This window comes from Pristiophorus japonicus, chromosome 19, assembly GCF_044704955.1.
Source record: "Pristiophorus japonicus isolate sPriJap1 chromosome 19, sPriJap1.hap1, whole genome shotgun sequence".
Taxonomy (NCBI): Eukaryota; Metazoa; Chordata; class Chondrichthyes; family Pristiophoridae; genus Pristiophorus; species Pristiophorus japonicus.
Window position 1 is genome coordinate 37,213,527 of NC_091995.1, and position 25,270 is coordinate 37,238,796.

Here is a 25,270-nt window from a genome sequence, read left to right on the forward strand (position 1 = left end):
TATGTCTGTAAAGGGTGGATGTGACCATACATTTTAGTAATTGTAAATATGTTTATTTCCCAGTTAAAAAATCTTGCCGATAGGTACATCGAGTCGTATGACTTCAAAGACGGGAGAGTGCTGCTCTATCTTCCGACGGTAATATCACTATTTGCATGTATGTTTCATTTTGAAAATCATTTGTACAAGTTTTTACCCTTTCCCTCCTGGTTCAGTTTCACAAGCCCCAGGTAAGGAAATAATCTGGCGGTATGAGCCGAGATAGAGTCCTGTCAAGCTATTGGACTTGAGAAATTGGGGTAAGGCCGCAATTGCTTATAGGGCTCTCGTCCTGCACCCACGCACACACAGCATCAGGAAGGTTTTCTGGACTGTCAATGGAAAAAAAATCTTCCCTCTTTTCTCCTCGGTAGTCTGAGAATGGAGAGAAAAATTGTAGCTACCTGACATGAATTGGAAACCCCTTCTATAACCAGAGTTCAAATGAGTGAGATCAGCATCGTAGTGAAGCTTTATTAATTATCAGTTTATGTAGGGCTAGAAATTCGGGAAATATCTCTATGACCGGTTATTAGGCGGTAATTGACGATTTAGGTTTTTCGTTACCACCAGAATACCGCTATGACTGAAGGCCACAAAATTCACAAACAGGTAACAGTGGTAGCGGTTCTGCTAAAATCGACCTTACACGGTGTAATAATCTCCGGTCAGAATAGAACAATATGTTGACGGAATTACTCCTTATTTTTGCAACAAAACTAATATGTTTATGTTTAGTAGGTTACAGATAGGGTAGGAATGGAGAAACTATTTCCCCTGGCGAGGGATTCAAGAACAAGGTGACATATTGGGTTAGAATTTCCCCAAATCCCACCAATGCCCGATTGCCGCCCCAAAAAAAGGGTAAGGCTGGGAAAATTATCGCCATCGAAAACTTAACGAAAAAATAATTTAAATCAACCCAGCGAAAAACATGGGCCTTGCACCCCCAATCTGGGCAAAAAAGTGCAACTGGGCAGTGCCAAAAGAAAATCGGCAAAAAATTAAAAAATCTATAACAATCTACCCCGAGGCTGCATGTTGGGCCGAACACCAAAAAAATAATAAAAATAATTTTTCAAAAAACCGAACTAAAAAATCCAAAAAAACATTCCCAAGACACCTTTAAATTAAATCACCCCAACAGATTTTGAAAATATTTTGTAAAAAAATCAATCATTTATCTTTTTCTTGCAGACCTATTTACCTACCGCCCAGCTCCACTAATTCTCAAGGGTGTTTTTTGATATACTTACCAATGGGTCCACACTCAGCCAAAAATCGCACCATGGTGATCTGTGGACACTGCACGCCGGCGGTCTGCTCCCCAGTGTAACTTCAAACCCGCCGGTGTAACTCAGCTGGGGAATTTTTCACCGACCGGGTTCTCGCCCAAAACAATGAATACTGCCGAGAAACCAGGTGGTGAACCACTGGAAATTCTAGCCCCTGTTCTTTAATTTAGTGCTGGGCCTTTCAGGAATAAAATCACTGAGCACCTTTTCACATAAAGGGTAGTGAGAATCTAGAACACAATCCCCCCCCAAAAGGCGGTAGATGGTGAGGGACAATTGGAGCTTTCAAGACAGATGGATACATTTTTATTGGTAAGGGTATCACAAGATGTGTAGCAAAGGTGGGTAAGTGGGGTTAAGACACAGATCAGCCAATATCTGATAGCATGGCGGAGAAGGCCCTCGGGGCTAAAAGACCTCCTTCTGTTCCCATGTGTAATGTATACACGTGTGAGTATGCTCACATGTTTGTAGAGCTGTTGAGTTGGGAGCGGCTTAGTCAGTCATGTGATGGTGACAAGACTTAATTTAGCCCCAACCAGTTGGGTTCAGGGGATCCGCGATGAGGCAGGTGGTTGTGAGCCTGGTGGATGAACTGTAATGTGTAGTGTGATGGTTAAACCATTGCTAATAAACCAACTAATACTGAATTCAATGTCTTGCTATGATTTCTTAAGCAAAGATTCCATGAAGCAAATACATTGCACCATGTTGCTACAATGATAATATACAATCATGATGTGTGCATTTTACATGTCACTGTTTCTTAAGGTACCTTGATGATTGTATCCCCTGTAGGTTACTGAACAGAGAGAATGTTTTGTATTTGGTGCAAAGCAAATTATTCCTATTGGATTAATACAACCCGCAAGCGCAACACTTTACGACTATTACAACCCAAGTGAGTAAAGACTCTGCCTCAATGTAGTTACTGCTCTGATTCGAATACCCAATGAGCCGAGAGTTTCCGCAGGTTGATGGTTTAGGAAGTAAATGAACCCCTTTTACTCGCTATGTACCGTAAATGTACTGGAGCTGAAACTGTGACACACACAGATCATACAGTACGAGGTGGGACGGAATCATTCCCTTTAACCCGCTGGAAGCTGTACATGTATAGCAGCTGAAGTGAGACACACACAGGCTGTACAACAACAATTCTCTAGTCAAAAATTTCACCCCAATGTAATTAGTTTTATTATTTGTCTGCCTATTGATCGAGCAACAGCTCTATGTGGATATGTTCTGTTGGCAGACATTAACATTCAGTATGTCTAATCACTGTATCTAACATTCATAGCAGTACTGTATGTTAGCTATTCTGAGGGTTTGATGCTTGGGTTGCAGGTACCAAATGCACCGTATTTTATAACGCACCAGAACAAAGCACCATCGTATCAAAGCTCTGCCAAAATGATGTTTGCGAATGTGCTGAAGGTAAGTTTCGATCAATGTACATTAGAAAATAAAATGATAAATATCACCTGTCTTTAGGCTTTTTGCACAATCTGACCTATGCTTTCACAGTCTTTTGTACCTTCAGCATGATTCGGTGTTTTTGCGAATGAGACCACAGATGCTCATTGGAGCAGAGTGTTTTAAGGGAAGATGTAATTGGTTCTCGACCATTCTGCCTTTGATATATTTTTGCTACATCACTAACAAACACACTGTACAAGTTGCCACTTACACAGAAAACTGTCATCATGTGATTTTGTCACATGACCCTTTGTTATTTACAGCAGTAGTTGCAGTATATCAGTCGTCCATTAGGTGGAACAGTCAGCCACAGGGTGAGCTCCATATTACGCTTCTGGCTCCTTAATGAACATGTAATTATAACAATATAATCATTCTGCATAACTTGCATGGTAATACACAACAAAAGATATGGATTTATTTTTCTATATTTACAAATTCAAACTTAACCACTGGTCTTCTGTTTTGAAGAGAATATCTTCGCTCTCAAACAGAACTTTCCAAACTTGGTGTCGAACTTAGACTCATTTTAGGGTCAGCCTGGGGAGAGTTTTTCTCCAAGGGCAATCCTTAATCTACATGTGAACTCCCTGCAACTTAAGACTCTATGTCTGACTGACTCCGACTCAGACTTAAATTCTGATCTTCTCTTGGAGTGGTTTCTCGTATATCAGATGTAGAATTTGCGACTGGTACTCTACTTGTAACAAGACTATCTGACTCATCAGACTTAATTGAATCATTCCAATTTAAACTCCTTCCACATTTGTAGATAAAATATGATCAATGTGAACAAAACTAACCTTTCCATATTAAAATATCTTGACCAAATATGTGCAGGGGCCACATATCTTTACTATTCTTCCTGGTAACCACTTTAACCTATTATGGTGATGATTCTCCACTTTAACCTTCTGATTCAATTTCACAGTTCTCTCTCTTACTCTTCCTCTATCATGATTCTCTTTCTGTCCTAATTGTTTCTCTTTGACTGAATATGCCTAGTTTGACTTTAACCTTTAACACCAAGGACGTGTTTCATGGCTGTCTTTTGAGAAACAACTCTGCTGGTATTCTGCCAGTAATGCTCTGAGGAGTATCACGATAAGTAATCAGAAAATTTACTAGTTTGTGTTCCAATGATAACTGCCATTTCCTTGGATATGGATCCGACATTTGCTTGATGAACGCATGTTTTACAAGTTGTACTATGCACTCTGTTGGAACATTTGTAGCAGGGAGGTATCGTGGAAATTTGGTATCTTTAAAAACCGTTTCTGCTCATGAACTGTGCACATTCTTCTGAACTAAATTGCAGCCCATTATCAGACACAATTTCTTCTGCGATGCCATATGATGAAAATAATCTTCGCAAATTGTCTAGTGTTTGATTGTTGTTATTTTTCACATTGGAAACACATCTACCCACTTCAAATGATTATCAATCACAATGAACAATTGTTGCCCTTCCTGCCTAGTAAAATTTACATGTAACCTTTGCCATACCCTGCGGTGCCATTTACATGGAGTTAACGGTACTGATGGTGATTTCTTCCTCACCGATTGACATGTTGTACACTGATTAACAATGTACTCTATAGCTTTATCTAAACCTGGCCACCATAAGTAACTGCACACAAAACTCTTGGTCCAGCACATTCCCAAGTGCTGGTCATGAAGATCTGCTAACAATTTGGACCTGCATTTATTTCGGATAACTACTCTTGCTGCCCTTGATACATTCTTTATCCACAGACAGTTCATTTGTATGAATAAATTATGGATGAATATCTTTCTATGATACCTAGTTTGGCCAGCCATTTCCTATGTAATCATACAGCTTTGACATAACTGGGTCACGTTTGGTTGCTCTACCAATCTATTCAGCTATGACTGGCAACTCATCAATGTAACAAAAATAGAACACTTGATCCCTATTGGGTCTATCTTGTGATGGGGATGGCAACCATGTTCATAGCCTCAGCATTATCATCTGACCAAGGTAGAACAACAATGGGTGTAGCACAATTTCTTTGATCTACCTTAGAGATAATGTTCTCAGTTTGCAGTCTTTTGAGTTCCTGCTGAACTTTCTGCGTATGGCACAGGACATGGCTTGCAGTAAGCTGGTCTAGCATCCTGCTGGACTCTGACACTCACCTTGAAGTCTTGGATTGAACTGCTTGTTTCAAGGAACAACTTCAGATCCTGCTTCATGATATCATCTGTCGATGCAAATCTTGTTTCCACACCAAAAATATTTTTCTATTTCAGCTTCAGTGATCCCAACCCTTTTCTACGTATCAAGGCAAACAAGCCTCCTGCTGCTACTATGAGAGGCAAGCTCTGAAACTGATCCTTGCATTTCACCAGGGTGGTGATACATCCTACAGCAGTGATTTGATCTCATGAGTAGCCACGCAGCTCGAAGTATGATTTCTCCAGTCGAAAATCGCTGAACTTGTCGAGATATAATGATTTCGGTACTACACTCATGGGGGCACCAGTGTCGAATCCCATGGGTATCCTGGTTCCTGCAATGTCTACTTGGATGATGATACATCTTTGTAAGATACACTCGGCCTCTTGATGACTGGAAGCTCTAGAACCTCCTCGTCCTGTTGCTTCTTTTCAATGCTATGTAATGTATCATTAACAAACACACTCTACAAGATTGCTCCTGCACAGAAAACTTTCATCATGTGACTTTGTTACACCACTTTATTGGCAGTACTTGCAGTACATCAGTAGTCCACTTGGTAGAACTATAGTCCACTAGGGGGCGCTCTATATTACACTGCCAATGGGAACAGTTTCTCTCCATCTACTCTCTCCAGACCACTCAGGATTTTGAACAAATTTATCAAATCTCCTCTCCAGCTTCACTACTCTGGGAACAACACCAGCTTCTCTAGTCTATCCACACAACTGATGTCTCTCATTCCTGCAATCATCCCCTAAATCTTTTCTGCAGCCTGCCGCCCCTACCCCCACCCTCCTCCCAAGGCCGTCACATCATTCCTAAATTGTGGTGCCCAGAATTGGACACAATACTCTAGTTGAGGACGAACCAGTGTTTTAAACAGGCTCATCATAATTTCCACACTTTCGTAATCTATGCCTCTATTTATGAAGCCCAGGATCCCGTATGCCTTTCAGCTGCATTCACTATCTGCCCTGGCACATTCAACAAATTATCCACGCATACCCCCAGGTCTCTCTGTTCCAACAACTGCTTTAGGATTGTACCATTTAGTTTATATGTCTTCTCCTCATTCGTTCGACCAAAATATATGACTTCACACTTATCTGTGTTAAATTTCATATGCCGTGTTTCCACTCATTTCACCAGCCTGTCTATGGCTTCCTGAATTCTATCACTCTCCTTCTCACTTTTTACTATACTTGCAATATTTGTATCATCAGCAATTTCTGAAATTATGCCCTGTACACCCACGTCCAAGTAGTTAATATATACCATGAAAAGCAGTGGTCTGAGAACCGATCCCTGGGGAAAACCACCGTACACCTTCCTCCAGTCGGAAAAACAACTATCCACCACAACACTCTGTTTCCTATCACTTAGCCAATTTTGTATTCAGGCTGCCACTATCCCATTTAATCCATAGGCTTCAATTTTTCAGGCAAATCTGTTATGTGGCACTTTGTCAAAAGCCTTTTGAAAATCCATGTAGTCTACTTCAACCGTATAACCCACATCAACACTCTCTTTTACCACATCAAAACACGCGATCAAGTTGGTTAAACATGCATTTGCCTTTAACAACGATGTGCTGATTTTCCTTAATGAATCCACCCCTATCCAAGTGACTCTTAATTTTGTCACTGATTACTGTTTCTGAAAGCTTCCCCATTATCAAGTTTAAACTGACTTGCCTGCAGTAGCTGGGATTATCTTTACTCCCTTTTTAGAAGATTTACAATTCACCAGCCCCCTGGCACCACCCAAGTGTCTATGGAGGATTGGACTATTATGGCTAGTACCTCCGCAACTTCCGCCCTCAATTCCCTTAGCATCATCAGATGCATTGCATCCATTCCTGGTGATATATCTACTTTACGTGCAAACGTCCTTTCTTATAACTCGTCTTTATCAATTTTTATCTTATCTCGGGTCTCCACTTCCTGCTCCTTCACTGTGTTTATGACAGCAGCATCTTCCTTGCTACAGACAGCTACAAAGTACACATTTAGTTCCTGAGCCATTCCCTTTGCCGCAGTGCATAAGTCTCCTTTTTGGTCCCTAATCGGCCCTGCACCTCCACTTACAAACCTTTTACTATTTATATGCCTGTAGAAGACTTTTGTCAAATTAAAAACCAATGCGTATAAGGTGGCCAAGGTTAGTGAGAAACTGGAAGATTGGGAAAATTTTAAATGACAGCAAAGAATGACTAAGAAAGCAATAAAGAAAGGAAAGGTAGATTACGAATGTAAACTTGCGCAAAACATAAAAACGGATAGTAAAAGCTTTTACCGATATATAAAACGGAAAAGAGTGACTAAAGTAAATGTTGGTCCCTTAGAAGACGAGAAGGGGGATTTAGTAATGGGAAATGTGGAAATGGCTGAGACCTTAAACAATTATTTTGCTTCGGTCTTCACAGTGGAAGACACAAAAACCATGCTAAAAATTGCTGGTCACGGGAATGTGGGAAGGGAGGACCTTGAGACAATCGATATCACTAGTGTGGTAGTGCTGGACAGGCTAATTGATCTCAAGTTGAAAAGTCCCCTGGTCCTGATGAAATGCATCCCATGGTATTAAAAGAGATGGCGGAAGTTATAGCAGATGCATTCGTTATAATCTACCAAAATTCTCTGGACTCTGGGGAGGTATCAGCAGATTGGAAAGCAGCTAATGTAACACCTCTGTTTAAAAAAGGGGGCAGAAAAAAGGTAGGTAACTATAGGCCGCTTAGTTTAACAACTGTAGTGGGGAAATGCTTGAAGCTATCATTAAGGAAGAAATAGCGGGACATCTAGATAGGAATAGTGCAATCAAGCAGATGCAACATGGACTCATGAAGGGGAAATCATGTTTAACTAATTTACTGGAATTCTTTGAGGATATAATGAGCATGGTGGATAGAGTTGTACCGATGGATGTGGTGTATTTAGATTTCCAAAAGGCATTCGATAAGGTGCCACACAAAAGGTTACTGCAGAAGATAAAGGTACGTGGAGTCAGAGGAAATGTATTAGCATGGATCGAGAATTGGCTGGCTAACAGAAAGCAGAGAGTCGGGATAAATGGGTCCTTTTCGGGATGGAAATCAGTGGTTAGTGGTGTGCCACAGGGATTGATACTGGGACCACAACTGTGTACAATATATATAGATGACCTGGAAGAGGGGACAGAGTGTAGTGTAACAAAATTTGCAGATGACACAAAGATTAGTGGGAAAGCGGGTGGTGTAGAGGACACAGAGAGACTGCAAAGAGATTTAGATAGGTTAAACGAATGGGCTAAGGTTTTTGCAGATGGAATACAATGTCGGAAAATGTGAGGTCATCCACCTTGGGAAAAAAAACAGTAAAAGGGAATATTATTTGAATGGGGAGAAATTACAACATGCTGCGGTGCAGAGGGACCCGGGGGTCCTTGTGCATGAATCCTAAAAAGTTAGTTTGCAGGTGCAGCAGGTAATCAGGAATGCGAATGGAATGTTGGCCTTCATTGCGAGAGGGATGGAGTACAAAAGCAGGGAGGTCCTGCTCCAACTCTACAGGGTATTGGTGAGGCCACACCTGGAGTACTGCGTGCAGTTTTGGTCACCTTACTTTGGATATACTAGCTTTGGAGGGTGTAGAGAGACGATTCACTAGGCTGATTCTGGAGATGAGGGGGTTACCTTATGATGATAGATTGAGTAGACTTGGTCTTTACTCGTTGGAGTTCAGAAGGATTAGGGGTGATCTTATAGAAACATTTAAAATAATGAAAGGGATAGGCAAGATAGAGGCAGAGAGGTTGTTTCCACTGGTCGGGGAGACGACAACTAGGGGCACAGCCTCAAAATAGTGGGGGGCGAATTTAAATCCGAGTTGAGAAGGAATTTCTTCTCCCAGAGGGTTGTGAATCTGTGGAATTCTCTGCCCAGGGAAGCAGTTGAGGCTAGCTCATTGAATGTATTCAAATCACAGATAGATAGATTTTTAACCAATAAGGGAATTAAGGGTTTTGGGGAGCGGGCGGGTAAGTGGAGCTGAGTCCACGGCCAGATCAGCCATGATCTTGTTGAGTGGTGAAGCAGGCTCGAGGGGCTAGCTGGCCTACTCCTGTTCCTAATTCTTATGTTCTTATGTATCACCTCCTCATCTCGCCTCTGGTTCCCCTGCCATTCTATTTTAGATTTAAGATAATTGGCAAGGGAACCAGAGGCGAGATGAGGAGGTTTGTTTTTCAGACAGAGAATAGTTATGATCTGGAATGCACTGGCTCAAAGGGTGGTGAAAGCAGATTCAATAGTAACTTTCAAAAGGAAGTTGGATATATACTTGAAAAGGAAGAAAACTGCAGTTTTTTGGGAAAAAACAGGGGACTAGGATTAATTGGATGGCTCTTTCAAATAACAGGCACAAGCACGATGACCCTAAACTTCTCCTTTTGTGCTGTGTCATTCTATGACTATACATGCATCAGCGTTAGATGGAAGTAATCATGTTCTTTTTAAATGCTCCAATAAGTATCTTGGGGATTTTTTTATAAGATGTATGAGTCTCCATACAGTGTTACTCAAAGGTAGAATCCTGACATCTGTTGAAATAGGAGCACAATTCACCCTGCCAAATTCTGCCCAGTTACTGTCAGACTGATGGTCTGATCTATTTCACAATATTGACCGATTTATTTCTATTCAAATGTTTTTCACCACACTAGGTCCATTTGAAACACTGGAATGACCTTTGTCCATTGGTCTATCCCATTGACGATATGTTTTACTCATGCATCTCTGTGCTCTCTCTCAGGTCGCTGCCCTCGCATTAGGCGAACGTTTTCCCCAGATGTCGAGGGAGAGGCACGGATGGATTTCGCCTGCTACACTCCGATTGTTGACTATGGTAACTGCTCCAGTTTATTCAGGTTTGGAATGTTAAAACTGGGCACGGATTATCCAACAGCATGCGTTCATTCTCAGCATTCTACTATTAAGTGCTGCATTTGTCATTAGCTTTGTAAAGAGACAAATTACTAATCGATGCGGGGGCTGGAGTGGGGGTGGATTCATATGTGGGAAAATGTCAATCAATCTGAGTGAGTGAGTAAGTGAATGAAGGCATATTCGTTCTGAAACCGATTGTATCCAATACATTTAGGACAAAATATTACAATTATTTCATCATCGTCACAGCCGGTCCCTCGAACGAGGATGACTTGCTTCCACGAGTTCATGGATGTTTCAATGAAGGACCCGATATTCCAGTCCTGAACTCCAATTGAGGGGGTGGAAGATGCCTGTGCGTGGATTTTTTTTTAACGTGTGGTGACCGTTGCACATCAGCCACCACACAGGCTTGACAGAGATAGGCCTTTATCCAGAGGCAAGGATTAAACCAAGACGACTGGAGAATTGCTCTGCTACACGGACCTAGTGCGCAAACATATCGCAGTGTGGGCTGGTTCACCTATCCCACATTTAAAATTATTTCACAGTGTAAATGAAACACAACTTGAGAAATGAATGGTTCACATTTTCTTGGTTGGTATCAAATGATTGTTAAACTAATAACAAAGATAAACATACCAACAATGAATATAATCCCCATGAAGAAAATGAAATGTTTAATACTAGATTTCTAATGATTGATTTGCTCCAATTTCTTTCCAGCCTATATAGTCACGGTGTTCAATATAAACACAACTGGACACTTCGCCGTCTACACAGTCTCCATCACAAAACCTATCAAACGTTGTAAGTAAGCTAAACACAAAAATTCTTCATTGTAGAGTTCTCGATTTGGGCCCCAGGGGTGACTGACCTTCCCATATCAGCCTTACGACAAACCCGAACTGTACATCTTCCGTCTCATTATGCAGTCGACTAATCGGTCTGAACGATCATGACAATCGCCCTATAATCGTTTACATTTGAATTGGAGTCTGATAGTTTGCACTTTTCTTTCGCCATTCTGATATCTGTCACCCGTCCCCTTAAAAAGTGGAACATCGTGGGCTGGAGAAGTGGAATATTCATCATCAAATAAAGTCTTCTGAACATTTGTGTTTTATAAAGTGATCTCTCTTTTTAAATTATTTATTATTTTGGGCCTCCCCATAAGAATAGGATGTTAATCATGAAGTCACATTGGAGATAGATTGTTCGGGTCTGCCTGCTCAGATAGATCAATAAACTGCTCTTTGCTGAGACAAGAAATAGTAATCTTTCGCTCGGTGTTTCCAGAAAATGAAATTAACAAACATGTCACATACTCTGCTTATTTTAAAAATAGCAATCGATGAGAACATTATGGCGAATGATATGCGGCATTATCTCAAACGGAAATCCTGCCAGTTTGAACTGCAGTCTGAGAAAACTTACCTGTTAATGGGGAAGGATGGCAAGACCAAGGATGCAAATAGAAAGTAAGTCAGATTGTGATGAGCATTCTCAATGGTGACATGCTGGGAGACATGAAGACACTTTTACATGACAGCAGCTACCCTCCCATTTCCTTTGGGCTCTCAGCAGCTGAGAATCATCACAAAATACTGACGTCAGCTGTGCCTCAGTGGGTAGCAGATTGTAGGTTCAAGTCTCCCACTCCAGAGATATGAGCTCAGAATCCAGGCTGGCACTATCTGTGCAGTACCGAGGGAGTGAGCACAGTCGGAAGTGCAGTCTTTTGGATAAGGCAATAAACGATCCCTTTTGAACAAGAGCATGGCAGTTCTCCCTGGTATCCTGGTCAAATTATGTCCCTCAACCACCATTGATAAAACAGATTATCTGGTCATTATCTTATTGCTCTTTGTGAGAGCTTACTGTGCTCAAAATAGTTCCTGAATTTCCTATATTGTAACAATATCTGCAGTTCAAAAGTAATTCTTGGGTTGTAAAGTGCTGTTAGATGGCCTGGAGTTGTTGAAGGTGCTCTATTGATGAAAATGTCTTTATTTTTCTTTGAATAAATCCTGACGTACATTGAGTGCCAGAAGGGTATACTGATCTAATTTATACTCATTTCTCTGTCTTTCTCTGTATCCCGCCACATCCACAGAATGCAATATATTCTTGACTCGCAATCTTGGATTGAAGAGATTCCATCTGCATCAAAATGCAAAGGCTCGAGATACAGAAGCGGCTGCGAGAAATTGAACCAGTTTATTCGCGATCTTGAAATGGAAGGATGCCAAATATAATGGCAGTGGACATTTCGTTACTCGTCTTTTATGCTGCTTCACCACTGTAAGGTATATATTCACCATAATAAGCTGTTCAACTGAGAAATAACATTCCATTGCAGCTCATATATAGAGGGAGTGCTTGGTTGCTATGGTGATTATTCGCAGCACAAAATTATCTCAATACATCCCCTGCAATAAAGTTTGGACTTCAATGTGCCTTGTGTGTTGTTTCATTACCTCTCGTATGTGTTTTGCTCATGCAGCAAGGGGACATCTCTGAGGGGATTGACCTCAAGATGGTGTCAACCTGCAATGAAGATGTCTTATTTTTGCCTTGAATAATGAATAACTTTCTAAAAGAACAAAGGACTATCTGGACTCTGTGCCACATTGAGCTGTGATCATCGGCCTTAGTAATGGCGAAAAAGTTCCCTGGACCTGATGGCCTGCATCCTAGGTTCATATCATTGCGAAAATGCTGGAATCCATTATTAAGCAAGTAGTGGCACGACATTTAGGAACACTTAATTCAATCAATAAGAGTCAGCATGCATTTTTTGAAGGGGAAATCATGTTTGACACATTTTCTGGAGTTCGGTGAGAATGTAACGAGAAGTGTGGATAAAGGGAATCCAGTAGATGTCATGTGTTTGGATTTCCAGAACACATTAGAAAAGGTGCAACATAAAAGGGAACTGCACAAGATGGGTTCCCATCTCATGGGTTTGAGGGTAATATATCAGCATGGATAGAGGATTGGCTAATTAAAAGAAAACAGAGAGTTGGGATAATTTTCAGGTTGGCAACCAGTAACTAGTGGGATGCCACAGGGTCAGTGCAGGGGCCTCAACTATTTACAATCTGTATTAATGACTTGTGTGAAGGGACCGAACGTAGACAAATTTCCTGATGATACAAATGAGAAAGCATGTTGTGAGGAGTATGCAAGGAATCTGCAAAGGGATTATAGATAGGATAAGTGAGTGGGCAAAAATTTGGCAGATGGAGTAAATTTTGAGAAAATGTGAGGTTATCCACATTGGTCAGAAAAATAAAAACGCAAATTATGATTTAAATGGGAGTGATTAGAAAATGCTGCAGTACAAAGGGATCTGGGGGTCGTTGTACCTGCAGCTCAAAAATTAAGCATGCAGGTAGAGCTAGTAATTAGGAAAGCAAATGGTCTGTTGCCCTTCATTGCAAAGGCATTGGAGTACATATGTACATGGTGTTGATAACACAACACCTGGAGTAGTGTGCAATATTTGTCTCCTTATATAAGGAGGTATATACTTGCATTGGAGGCAGTTCAGTGACAGTTCACAAGGTTGGTTTGTCATATGAGGAAAGATTGAGTGGTTGGGCCTACACTCATTGGAGTTTAGAAGAATGAGATGTGAAAGGAACATAAGAAACAAACAAATATGAGCAGAAGTAGGCCATTTGAACCCTGGAGCCTGCTCCGCCATTTAATAAGATCGTGGCTGATCTGATCATGGACTCAGCTCCACCTCCCTGCCCGCTCCACATAACCCTTTATTCCCTTATCACTCAAAAATCTGTCTATGACCCAGCCTCCACAGCTCTCTGAGGCAGAGAATTCCATAGATCTACAACCCTCTGAGAGAAGAAATTCCTCCTCATCTCAGTTTAAAATAGGCGACCACTTATTATGAGACTATGTCCCTTAGTTTTAGTTCCCCCGGAGTGGAAATATCCTCTCTGCATCCACCTTTTTGAGCCCCCTCATTATCTTATATGTTTCGATAAGATCACCCCTCATGCTTCTGAAATCCAATGAGTATAGACGCAACGTACTCAACGTATCTTCATAAGTCAACTCCCTCATCTCCGGTATCAACCTAGTGAACCTTCTCTGATCAGCTTCCAATGCAAGTATATCCTTCCTTAAATATATGGACCAAACCTGTACGTAGTACTCCAGGTGTGGTCTCACCAATACCCTGTAGAGTTTTAGCAGGACTTCTCTGCTTTTAAACTCAATCCCCCTTGCAATAAAGGACAACATTTCATTTGCCTTCCTGATTACTTGCTGTATCTGCATACTAACTGTTTTTGTTTCATGCCAAAGGACCTCTGTAACTTGCAATTTTTCTCCATTTAAATTAGAATTTGCTTTTCTCTTGTTTCTGCCTCACATTTTGCCATTTTATACTCCATCGGTCAATTTTTTGCCCACTGTCCTGTCTATATCCCTTTGCCAATTTTTTTGTGTCCTCCTCACAATTTGCTTTCCCACCCATCTTTGTATCATCAGCAAACTTAGCTACATTACACTCAGTCCCTTCATCCAAGTCATTAATATATGTTGTAAATAGTTGACGACCCAGCACCGATCCCTGTGGCACCCCACCACTTACTTTTAGCCAAACAGAAAAAAATGAACCATTTATCCCGAATCTCTGTTTTGTTAGTTAGCCAATCCTTTATTGATGCTAATATATTACCCTCAACCGTATGAATTTTTATTTTTTACAGTAACCTTTTATGTGCTACCTTATCGAATGGCTTCTGGAAATCCAAATGCACCACATCCACTGGTTTCCCCTTATCCACCCTTCTCATTGCATCCTCAAAGAACTTCAGCAATTTGTCAAATATGATTACTCTTTCATAAAACCATGCTAACTCTGCTTCAATGAATGATGCTGTTCCCAATGTCCTGCTGCTGCTTTCCTAATAATGGAGTCCAGCATTTTCCCAATGACAGATGTTTGGCGAATTGGTCTATAATTTTCTACCTTCTGTCTGCCCCCGTTGTTTAAAGAGGAATGTTACATTTGCGGTTTTCCAATCCGCTGGGACCTCCCCAGAATCCAGGGAATGTTCATAGATTACAACCAATGCATCCACTAACTCTGCAGCTACTTCTTTTGAGACTAGAGGATGTAAGCCTTCAGGTCCACGGGACTTGTCTGCCTTTGGTCCCATTATTTTTCGGAGTAGGAGTTCTGAAGTGCTAGTGATTGCTTTAAGTTCATCTGTACCTATAGCCCCATGATTATCGACTATTGTGTTGTTTATAATGTCTTCTACCATGAAAACCGATATAAAATAATTGTTGAACTATTTCCCTGTTCCCCACTATTAATTGCCCAGTCTCATTCTCTAGGGGACCAAAAATTACTTCAGCCATGCTTTTCCTTTTTAAGTACCTGTAGCAACTCTAACTACCTGTTTTTATAATCTATCGTAACTCTCTTTATTATTTTTTTAGTCATTCTTTGCTGCCGTTTAAAAGTTTCCCAATCCTCTGGCCTCCAACTAGTCTTTGCCACATTGAATACCTTTATTTTGAATTTGACACAATCCCTTATTTCCTTCATTAGCCATGGAAGGTTATCCCTTCTCGAATTGAAACATATAAAATTCTGAGGGGGCTTGGCAGTGTAGATGCAGAAAGGGTGTTTCCTCCTCTGTAGGTATCTAGAACTAGGGGGCATAGAATAATGGGTCACCCTTTTAAAATGGAAATGGGCATGAATTTCTTCTCTCAATGCGTCGTGAATCTTTGAAAATCTCTACCCCAGAAATCTGTGGAGGCTGTGTTGTTGAATATATTTAAGGTGGACTTAGATAGACTTTTGAATGCTAAAGGAGTCAAAGGTTATGGGGAGCAGGCGGGGAGGTGGATTTGAGGCCAGGATTGGTTCAGCCATTAACTTATTGAATGGCAGAGCAAGCTCGAGGGACCAAATGGCCTATTGCTGCTTCCTATTTCTCATGTTCTTACACCATTCTATCAGTTGCACTGCTGTTATCTTTTCCCAATATACATCCTGATGTCCATCTTAAAATACAAGGCTTCCACTAATAGTGGTTCTCGAGGGCTTGACTGTCAGGTCTCTCAGCTCGCCAACCTGATCCACAGGGAATCTCCTAAACACTAACCAAGGGATTGGGACGAATTGTAACGCTCTCTGCAAGAGCCGGCACAGGCACGATGGATCATGTTATGTATGTAAACACCACCAATGTGTAAGACTTGCCACCAGGGGGCGCACATGTGGGAGACCCAAGGTCACTTGCACACCCTGGGCAAGCAGGTATAAAAGGCAGCTCTGGAGAAACTAGTCGGAGTTCGCACTGCTCATGTTCAAAATAGTTCCTATTGCATTTTGCAGAAGGATCCTGTCTACAGTTGCAGGCCTCCTTTTTGCCGATTTAAATCCATCATTGAATTTACAGCACAGGAAGAGGAAATTCAGTCTGTTATGTTCAGAAAAACTCCACAGGACTGTATATCGACCGTGCTGCTCCCTCACTCTGGAGTTACATTAAAGAGACCAAGGTCCCAACAGTTTGAGCTTGCAATATACAGTCTTGTGGAGTTATTCTGAACATAACAGACTGAATTTCCTCTTCCTGTGCTGCAAATTCAATGATGGATTTAAATAGGCAAAAATGAAGCCTGCAACTGTAGACAGGATCCTTCTGCAAAATGCAATAGGAACTATTTTGAACATGAGCAGTGCGAACTCCGACTAGTTTCTCCAGAGCTGCAGCAGGTTGATGATGGGATCCTTCAGGTCACTGAAGAAGCGATAGCGGAATTTCAGATCTCCAGGTTGTACAGAACCACTGTCCCAGCAGTTTCCTCCGCCCACTCCCCAGAACTTCCTGGCAATGTAGCAGGGCTGTTGCCGATCTGCAGCATCAGCTGACGACAGGTAACAGTGGGTCGCCTCTATTTATAAACATCAGGAGCGAATCGTTCACTTTTTCCCGCTGTGTGCTGTACCTGTACAGGTACTGATTGTGAGACACACACGGGCTGTACTGTACCACACGGGACAGAATTGTTTCCCTTCAGCAGCTGTGTGCTGTGCATGTGCTGGAGCTGAGAGTGAGACACACTCGGACTGTACTATACCACACGGGACTGAAACCTTCCACTTTACGCGCTGTGAACTGTACATGTACAGGTGCTGAGAATAACAAACACACACGGTACAGGACCAGATGGGATTGGTTTTCAATATGATTAAAGATTTGATATGAAAAAGGGTTTAAAGCGGCCTTAAAGTGGGTATGAAAATGTTTTGAAAAGACGTAAGAAGGAGCTTCAACAATGGAGGTTTTAAAAGTGGGTTAAAAGTCGTGTAATTTTTTTTGAAGTGGCTTAACAAAGGGGATCTGATAATAGGTTTCAAGGGATTATGGAAAGAGGGAGCTCAACTTTGAAGAAGAGTTTTAATGAATGTTCTTAAAAGCATGGGTTAATAGGAGGGTTCAGAATGGGTTCAGAATGGGTTGGAAAGGACATAGACATAGACATAGAAAATAGGTGCAGGAGCAGGCCATTCAGCCCTTCTAGCCTGCACCGCCATTCAATGAGTTCATGGCTGAACATGAAACTTCAGTACCCCCTTCCTGCTTTCTCGCCATAACCCTTGATCCCCCGAGTAGTAAGGACTTCATCTAACTCCCTTTTGAATATATTTAGTGAATTGGCCTCAGCTACTTTCTGTGGTAGAGAATTCCACAGGTTCACCACTCTCTGGGTGAAGAAGTTTCTCCTCATCTCGGTCCTAAATGGCTTACCCCTTATCCTCAGACTGTGACCCCTGGTTCTGGACTTCCCCAACATTGGGAACATTCTTTCTGCATCTAACCTGTCTAAACCCGTCAGAATTTTAAACATTTCTATGAGGTCCCCTCTCATTCTTCTGAACTCCAGTGAATACAAGCCCAGTTGATCCAATCTTTCTTGATAGGTCAGTCCCGCCATCCCGGGAATCAGTCTGGTGAACCTTCGCTGCACTCCCTCAATAGCAAGAATGTCCTTCCTCAAGTTAGGAGACCAAAACTGTACACAATACTCCAGGTGTGGCCTCACCAAGGCCCTGTACAACTGTAGCAACACCTCCCTGCCCCTGTATTCAAATCCCCTCGCTATGAAGGCCAACATGCCATTTGCTTTCTTAACCGCCTGCTGTACCTGCATGCTAACCTTCAATGACTGATGTACCATGACACCCAGGTCTCGTTGCACCTTCCCTTTTCCTAATCTGTCACCATTCAGATAATAGTCTGTGTCTCTGTTTTTACCACCAAAGTGGATAACCTCACATTTATCCACATTATACTTCATCTGCCATGCATTTGCCCACTCACCTAACCTATCCAAGTCACTCTGCAGCCTAATAGCATCCTCCTCGCAGCTCACACTGCCACCCAACTTAGTATCATCCGCAAATTTGGAGATACTAGATTTAATCCCCTCGTCTAAATCATTAATGTACAATGTAAACAGCTGGGGCCCCAGCACAGAACCTTGCGGCACTCCACTAGTCACTGCCTGCCATTCTGAAAAGTACCCGTTTACTCCTACTCTTTGCTTCCTGTCTGACAACCAGTTCTCAATCCACATCAGCACACTACCCCCAATCCCATGTGCTTGAACTTTGCACATTAATCTCTTGTGTGGGACCTTGTCGAAAGCCTTCTGAAAGTCCAAATATACCACATCAACTGGTTCTCCTTTGTCCACTTTACTGGAAACATCCTCAAAAAATTCCAGAAGATTTGTCAAGCATGATTCCCCTTTCACAAATCCATGCTGACTTGGACCTATCATGTCACCATTTTCCAGATGCACTGCTATGACATCCTTAATAATTGATTCCATCATTTTACCCACTACTGAGGTCAGGCTGACCGGTCTATAATTCCCTGTTTTCTCTCTCCCTCCTTTTTTAAAAAGTGGGGTTACATTGGCTACCCTCCACTCCATAGGAACTGATCCAGAGTCAATGGAATGTTGGAAAATGACTGTCAATGCATCCGCTATTTCCAAGGCCACCTCCTTAAGTACTCTAGGATGCAGTCCATCAGGCCCTGGGGATTTATCGGCCTTCAATCCCATCAATTTCCCCAACACAATTTCCCGACTAATAAAGATTTCCCTCAGTTCCCCCTCCTTACTAGACCCTCTGACCCCTTTTATATCCGGAAGGTTGTTTGTATCCTCCTTAGTGAATACCGAACCAAAGTACTTGTTCAATTGGTCTGCCATTTCTTTGTTCCTCGTTATGACTTCCCCTGATTCTGACTGCAGAGGACCTACGTTTGTCTTCACCAACCTTTTTCTCTTTACATACCTATAGAAACTTTTGCAATCCGCCTTAATGTTCCCTGCAAGCTTCTTCTCGTACTCCATTTTCCCTGCCCTAATCAAACCCTTTGTCCTCCTCTGCTGAGTTCTAAATTTCTCCCAGTCCCCAGGTTCGTTGCTATTTCTGGCCAATTTGTATGCCACTTCCTTGGCTTTAATACTATCCCTGATTTCCCTAGATAGCCACGGTTGAGCCACCTTCCCTTTTTTATTTTTACGCCAGACAGGAATGTACAATTGTTGTAATTCATCCATGCGGTCTCTAAATTCTCTAAGAGTTGAATGGGTTTGAAAAAAGGTTGCAAAGATTTGATAAGACTTTAAATGGTGTTCACAGAGAGTGGGCGGGGCCTTTGGGCACAGTGCGTCTCACCGGAACTGACCTCACCACGTAGACGCACCGCCAACATGGCCGCTGTATCAGCGGGCCACCCCCCCCCCGCTGCCGCCTGTCCGGGGGTCAGGTGACTCCATCCCCCAGAGTGCCGCGCGGCCGGTGCTCTGCATCGATTGGGCCTTTTCCCCGACGCGCTGCATTGTGGAGAGACACGGCCGCCACAGCCGCCTCCGATTGACCGGAAGTTGTTGTAACTCCCTCCCAGTGGAACAAAGTGTCCCTGATTAATGTGGGAAAGGGGGATCCCCCTCCATTAGAGCGAGGGGGACAGTGCAGCAAACTCTGTAATACTTGATGTGTGTGTTTGACTGGAGGATCTGGAGCTGGATTCTGCCAGCTTCTGATTGATGGCCTGGCTGTTGATGAGGAAAGTCCATCAGATTAGGGTTTACCAGCAGAGTGACACCGATCGCTGTGGCTTTTAAATGAACTCACCGAGTTCTGGGCGCTCCTTTAAATACACAGATCAGTGACCGGGTATCCTTTAAATGAATAGATCGTGTCCCAGGGTAGGGTGGGGGTGGTGGAGGTTCTTTAAATACATATCAGCAATTGGGGTCCTTTAAATTTGCAGTTCAGTTTTCGGGAGCCATTTAAATACACAGAGCAGTGTCTGGGTTCATAGGTGGTCCTTGAAATACTTCGATCGGTATCCAGGTTGTCCTTTAAATACCCATGGGGGTACCCGGGAAAATATTAAATACTCAGATCAGATTCCAGGGATCCTTCAAATACATAGATTGGGGTGAGGTTCATTTAAGTATACATCTGATTCTTGGGTTCTTTTGAATGTACAGATCGGGTTCCAGGGGTGTTTCAAAGACACACCGGGTTGGGGGGGTTGGGCATTAATGAAATACACAGACAGGGTTCGCGGGGGAACTTTCATAACAAATATCGTATAATGAATGGCCCTCAAATTCACAGGACGGGTTCCATGGGCTCCGTTAAATCCACAGATTGGAGACCGGGTTCTTTAAATTCACAAATTGGTTTCAGTGGGTTGTATAAATATGTAGATCGGGATCCTGGGTCTATTTTTCATATACAGATCGGGTTTCAGGGTCATTAAATACACAGATTGGGTTCTGGATTATCATATATATACAGTATATATATATAGATATGCAGATCCAATTCTCGAAGGATATTTAAATATACAGAACCAGTTTCGGGAGGGGTGCATTAAATATACAGCTCGTTAAATGGAATTCCTTCAAATACACAGCTGAGTTGATATGATGAACATGTATAAAACACTGGTTCGGATCAACTGGAGTATTGTGTCCAATTCTGGCACCGCACTGGAAGTGAAGTCATTAGCGAGGGTGCAGAAAAGTTTTCCAGAATGATTCCAGGCATGAGGGATTTCAGTCACGTTCATAGACGAGAGAAGTTGAGGCTGTTCCCCTTGCAGAGAAGGCTGAGAGGAGATTTGATAGAGCTATTCAAAATCATGAGGAGTCATTGGAGAAAAATTGGTCCCATTCGCAGAAGGGCCGAGAACTAGAGGACACAGATTTAAGGAGATTGGCAAAAGAAACAAAGACGATATTTAAAAAAACGCTTTTACACAGCGAGTGGTTAGGATCGGGAATGCACTGCCTGAAACGCTGGTGGAGGCAAACTCAATCACTGCTTTGAACAGCGAGTTGGATAAGCACCAGAAAGAAAGAACAACATACAGGGCGACAGGGAAAGAGTGGGAGTGTGCGACTAGAGCAGGTGATCTTGCAGAGAGCCGGCATGGGCTCAGCAAGGCATGGCCTTCCTCTGTGCTGTAACCATTCTATGATTTGAAGTTAATGAACAGATCGTGTCACAGAGGGTCATTTAAATACACATATAGGGAACCCAGGGGATCTTTAAACAAACAGGTCGGCATACGGGGTCATTTGAATATTGGTTGAAGCATAATCCAATCTATTTTGTATTGATACCTTTGCTCTCTGAGAAAAGCGATATGAGTGGCTATGTGCAGTTTCTAACTCGAACTTAAGCCCAAACAGACAATGCTGCAAATGTTTTGTCCTGTAACCGCATGTCAGAGCTCATTTTTCAAACATGCTGTAGGTCCTTTCAGCCTTGGACAAACTCCTGGATGCATAAGCGACCGGTTGCAATGTTCCCGATTTGTTTGCTTGTAACACACACGCAACCCCGTACGAAGATGCATCACAAGCTAGCACTAAACGTTTACATGGGTCATACAGAACAAGCAGTTGGTTGGAACATAACAGATTTCTGGATTTCCCAAAAGCAGTCTCTTCTGATTTCCCCCATACCCAGACATCTTCCTTGCGTATCAACACATGTAAAGGTTCCAGCAAGGGGCATAACGTGGGTCGGAAATTAACAAATAATTGAGCAGTCCCAGAAATGACCACAGCTCCATCACGTTCTATGGTCTCGGTGCATTCTTGATGGCTTCCGACTTGCCGTCGGTGGGTCTGATACCGTCTGCCACGAATCTTTTACCTTAGAACTTGACCTCTGGCGCCAGGAAAACATACTTTGAGCATTTCAACCTGAGTCCCATACAATCTAGCCGACTTTGAACCTTTTGCAGGTTCTGCAAGTGTTCGATACTATCTCGACCTGTGATCAATATGTCATCCTGGAAAAGGACAGTGTGTGGAACTGACTTTAGCAGACTCTCCATGTTCCTTTGAAAAATGGCCGTGGCCGATCAAATCCCAAATGGGCATCTATTGTGGATGAACAGACCTTTGTGCGTGTTGATGCAGGTGAGGCCTTGCGAGGATTCCACCAGCTCCTGCATCATGTAGGCTGAGGTCAGGTCCAACTTAATGAACGTCTTCCCTCATGCCAGCGTCGCAAATAGGTAGATTGCCTTGGGTAGTGGGTACTGGTCCTGCAGTGAAAAACGGTTAATCGTTACTTTACAGTCTCCTCAAATTCTGATCATGCCATCAGCCTTGAGAACTGGAACAATCGGATGGGTCTACTCGTTGAACTCATCTGGCGCGATGATGCCCTTTAATTGCAGTCTCTCCAGCTCGATCTCCACTTTCTCTTGCATCATAAATGACACCACACGTGCCTTGTGGTTGATGGGTCATGTACCGGGAACCAAGTGGATCTGCAACTTCTCCCCAAATAAATTTCCGATGCCTGACTCAAACAATGATGGAGACATCATCGACAGATGAAAGCGCACGGATGTCATCCCTGTTATAGCGCATTTTTCCCAGCCAGCTTCTGCCGAACAGTGTGGGTCCATCACCTGATACAATCCATAGTGATAGTTCGTGCAGCGCTCCATCATAGGAGATGGTTACTGCTGCAGTGCTAATTACAGGGATCAGCTCTTTAGTGTAAGTTCTCAGATTGGTATGAATACGGCTCAGCTTGGGCCTTTGTGCCTTGTTGCAACACAGCCTCTCAAAGGCTTTTTTGCTCATGATAGACTGACTCGTACCCGTGTCCAATTCCATCGATACTGGAATTCCGTTCAGTTCAAATTTTAACATGATGGGTGGATATTTCGTGGTGATGGTGTGTCCTCTGTACACTTCTGCATTATCAATTCGAGTCTTTAGTTCAGTTTGATCCACCATGGGTCGGTCTTTCTTTGCAACGTGGTGGTTTGCAGGGCTTGCAGCTCATCTGCACATTTGCTGGAGGTGTCCCATTGTTCCACAGCCTTTGCATGCATAGTGTTTGAATGGGCTCGATGATCACCTCTGCAGCGCCAACAAGGTGTTAATTGTCTCGCAATTACACTTGATGGTGGACTCTGAGTCATCTGAGGTCGTGCAGCTGCAGGCATGTTCCTTCTGCCATATGCATTCCTTCCTGAAAACAATGTTACTTTGTGTACAGTACTTGCTGATGCATCTTTATGTTGCAAAATTTGTTTGGTGTTATCGCTGGTGGACATAAATGCCTGGGCTATCGTTATGGCTTTGCTCAGGTTCGGTGTTTCAACAGTCAATAGTTTGTGAAGGATAACCTCATGGCCAATGCCAAGCAGAAAAAAGTCTCTTAGCATTTGCTCCAGGAATACACTGAATTCGCAATGTCCTGCAAGGTGCCTTAGTTCGGCGACATAGCTCGCCACTTGCTGGCCTTCAGACTGTTGATATGTATAAAATCGATGCCTTGCCATCAGAATGTTCTCCTTCAGATTCAGGTGTTCCTGGACCAGCGAACACAGTTCTTCATATAATGTGGTTGTTGGTTTCACCGGAGCAAGAAGATTCTTCATGAGGCTGTAGGTTGCTGCCCCACACACGGAGAGGAGCATCGCCTTTTGTTTGGCAGCATTCTCATTCCCTTTCAGCTCGTTGGGCATGAAGTATAGAAACATAGAAACATAGAAAATAGGTGCAGGAGTAGGCCATTCGGCCCTTCTAGCCTGCACCGCCATTCAATGAGTTCATGGCTGAACATGCAACTACAGTACCCCATTCCTGCTTTCTCGCCATACCCCTTGATCCCCCTAGTAGTAAGGACTTCATCTAACTCCTTTTTGAATATATTTAGTGAATTGGCCTCAACTACTTCCTGTGGTAGAGAATTCCACAGGTTCACCACTCTCTGGGTGAAGAAATTCCTCCTCATCTCGGTCCTAAATGGCTTACCCCTTATCCTTAGACTGTGTCCCCTGGTTCTGGACTTCCCCAACATTGTGAACATTCTTCCTGCATCTAACCTGTCAAACCCCGTCAGAATTTTAAACGTTTCTATGAGGTCCCCTCTCATTCTTCTGAACTCCAGTGAATACAAGCCCAGTTGATCCAGTCTTTCTTGATAGGTCAGTCCCGCCATCCCGGGAATCAGTCTGGTGAACCTTCGCTGCACTCCCTCAATAGCAAGAATGTCCTTCCTCAGGTTAGGAGACCAAAACTGTACACAATACTCCAGGTGTGGCCTCACCAAGGCCCTGTACAACTGTAGCAACACCTCCCTGCCCCTGTACTCAAATCCCCTCGCTATGAAGGCCAACATGCAATTTGCTTTCTTAACCGCCTGCTGTACCTGCATACCAACCTTCAATGACTGATGTACCATGACACCCAGGTCTCTTTGCACCTCCCCTTTTCCTAATCTATTGGTCGAGTCATGCCACGCAGGCTTCTCAATCATCAGCTTCTGAGAATTTCTCCAGGATACTAACAGTTCTCTACATTTTCGCATGATGGTTCATTATCTTTTACTCATCGCTAGTTGTTATGTCTCAAAAAAGCAATGTTATTGAGTACTGTAGATTTGAGTAATTTTGACCTTAGTCACTTTATTCTGACTCCAGAGTGCCGGCAGAGCATGGAGGACCTGCTTATATACAGTGCTCCCAACAGATGCTGGGATCTCATGAGACTCCAAGAGATACGCCCTCTTGTGGCGGTAGAATGCTGGTTTCAAGGAGTTGCATACATAGCAAATATGGCCGATTGTGAGGCTGAACCAGCTGCAGATTTTCACAGCCTTTGAACGGGCAGAGAAAGGTTATAAAGTAACAGCTCTTCTACCAGGAAGGCAGTGCGAATCAAGACAAGAGGAGATAAGGGGTTGGCACCACGCTCTCT

The 25,270-nt window shown here is 42.8% G+C and overlaps 1 protein-coding gene across 1 annotated transcript in view; it reads left to right on the forward strand.

The window, feature by feature from the left end:
- Window positions 1-12,257, forward strand: part of LOC139230174 (complement C4-like) — a 231,338-nt gene extending 219,081 nt beyond the window's left edge. The window contains exons 36-42 of the mRNA XM_070862016.1: window positions 64-138; window positions 2,133-2,235; window positions 2,682-2,771; window positions 9,807-9,899; window positions 10,667-10,750; window positions 11,289-11,421; window positions 12,057-12,257. Coding sequence (XP_070718117.1) covers window positions 64-138; window positions 2,133-2,235; window positions 2,682-2,771; window positions 9,807-9,899; window positions 10,667-10,750; window positions 11,289-11,421; window positions 12,057-12,198 — 720 coding nt within the window. The 3' untranslated portion in view covers window positions 12,199-12,257. The remainder of the gene's footprint in view (window positions 1-63; window positions 139-2,132; window positions 2,236-2,681; window positions 2,772-9,806; window positions 9,900-10,666; window positions 10,751-11,288; window positions 11,422-12,056) is intronic.
- The last annotated feature ends 13,013 nt before the right edge of the window (window positions 12,258-25,270 follow it).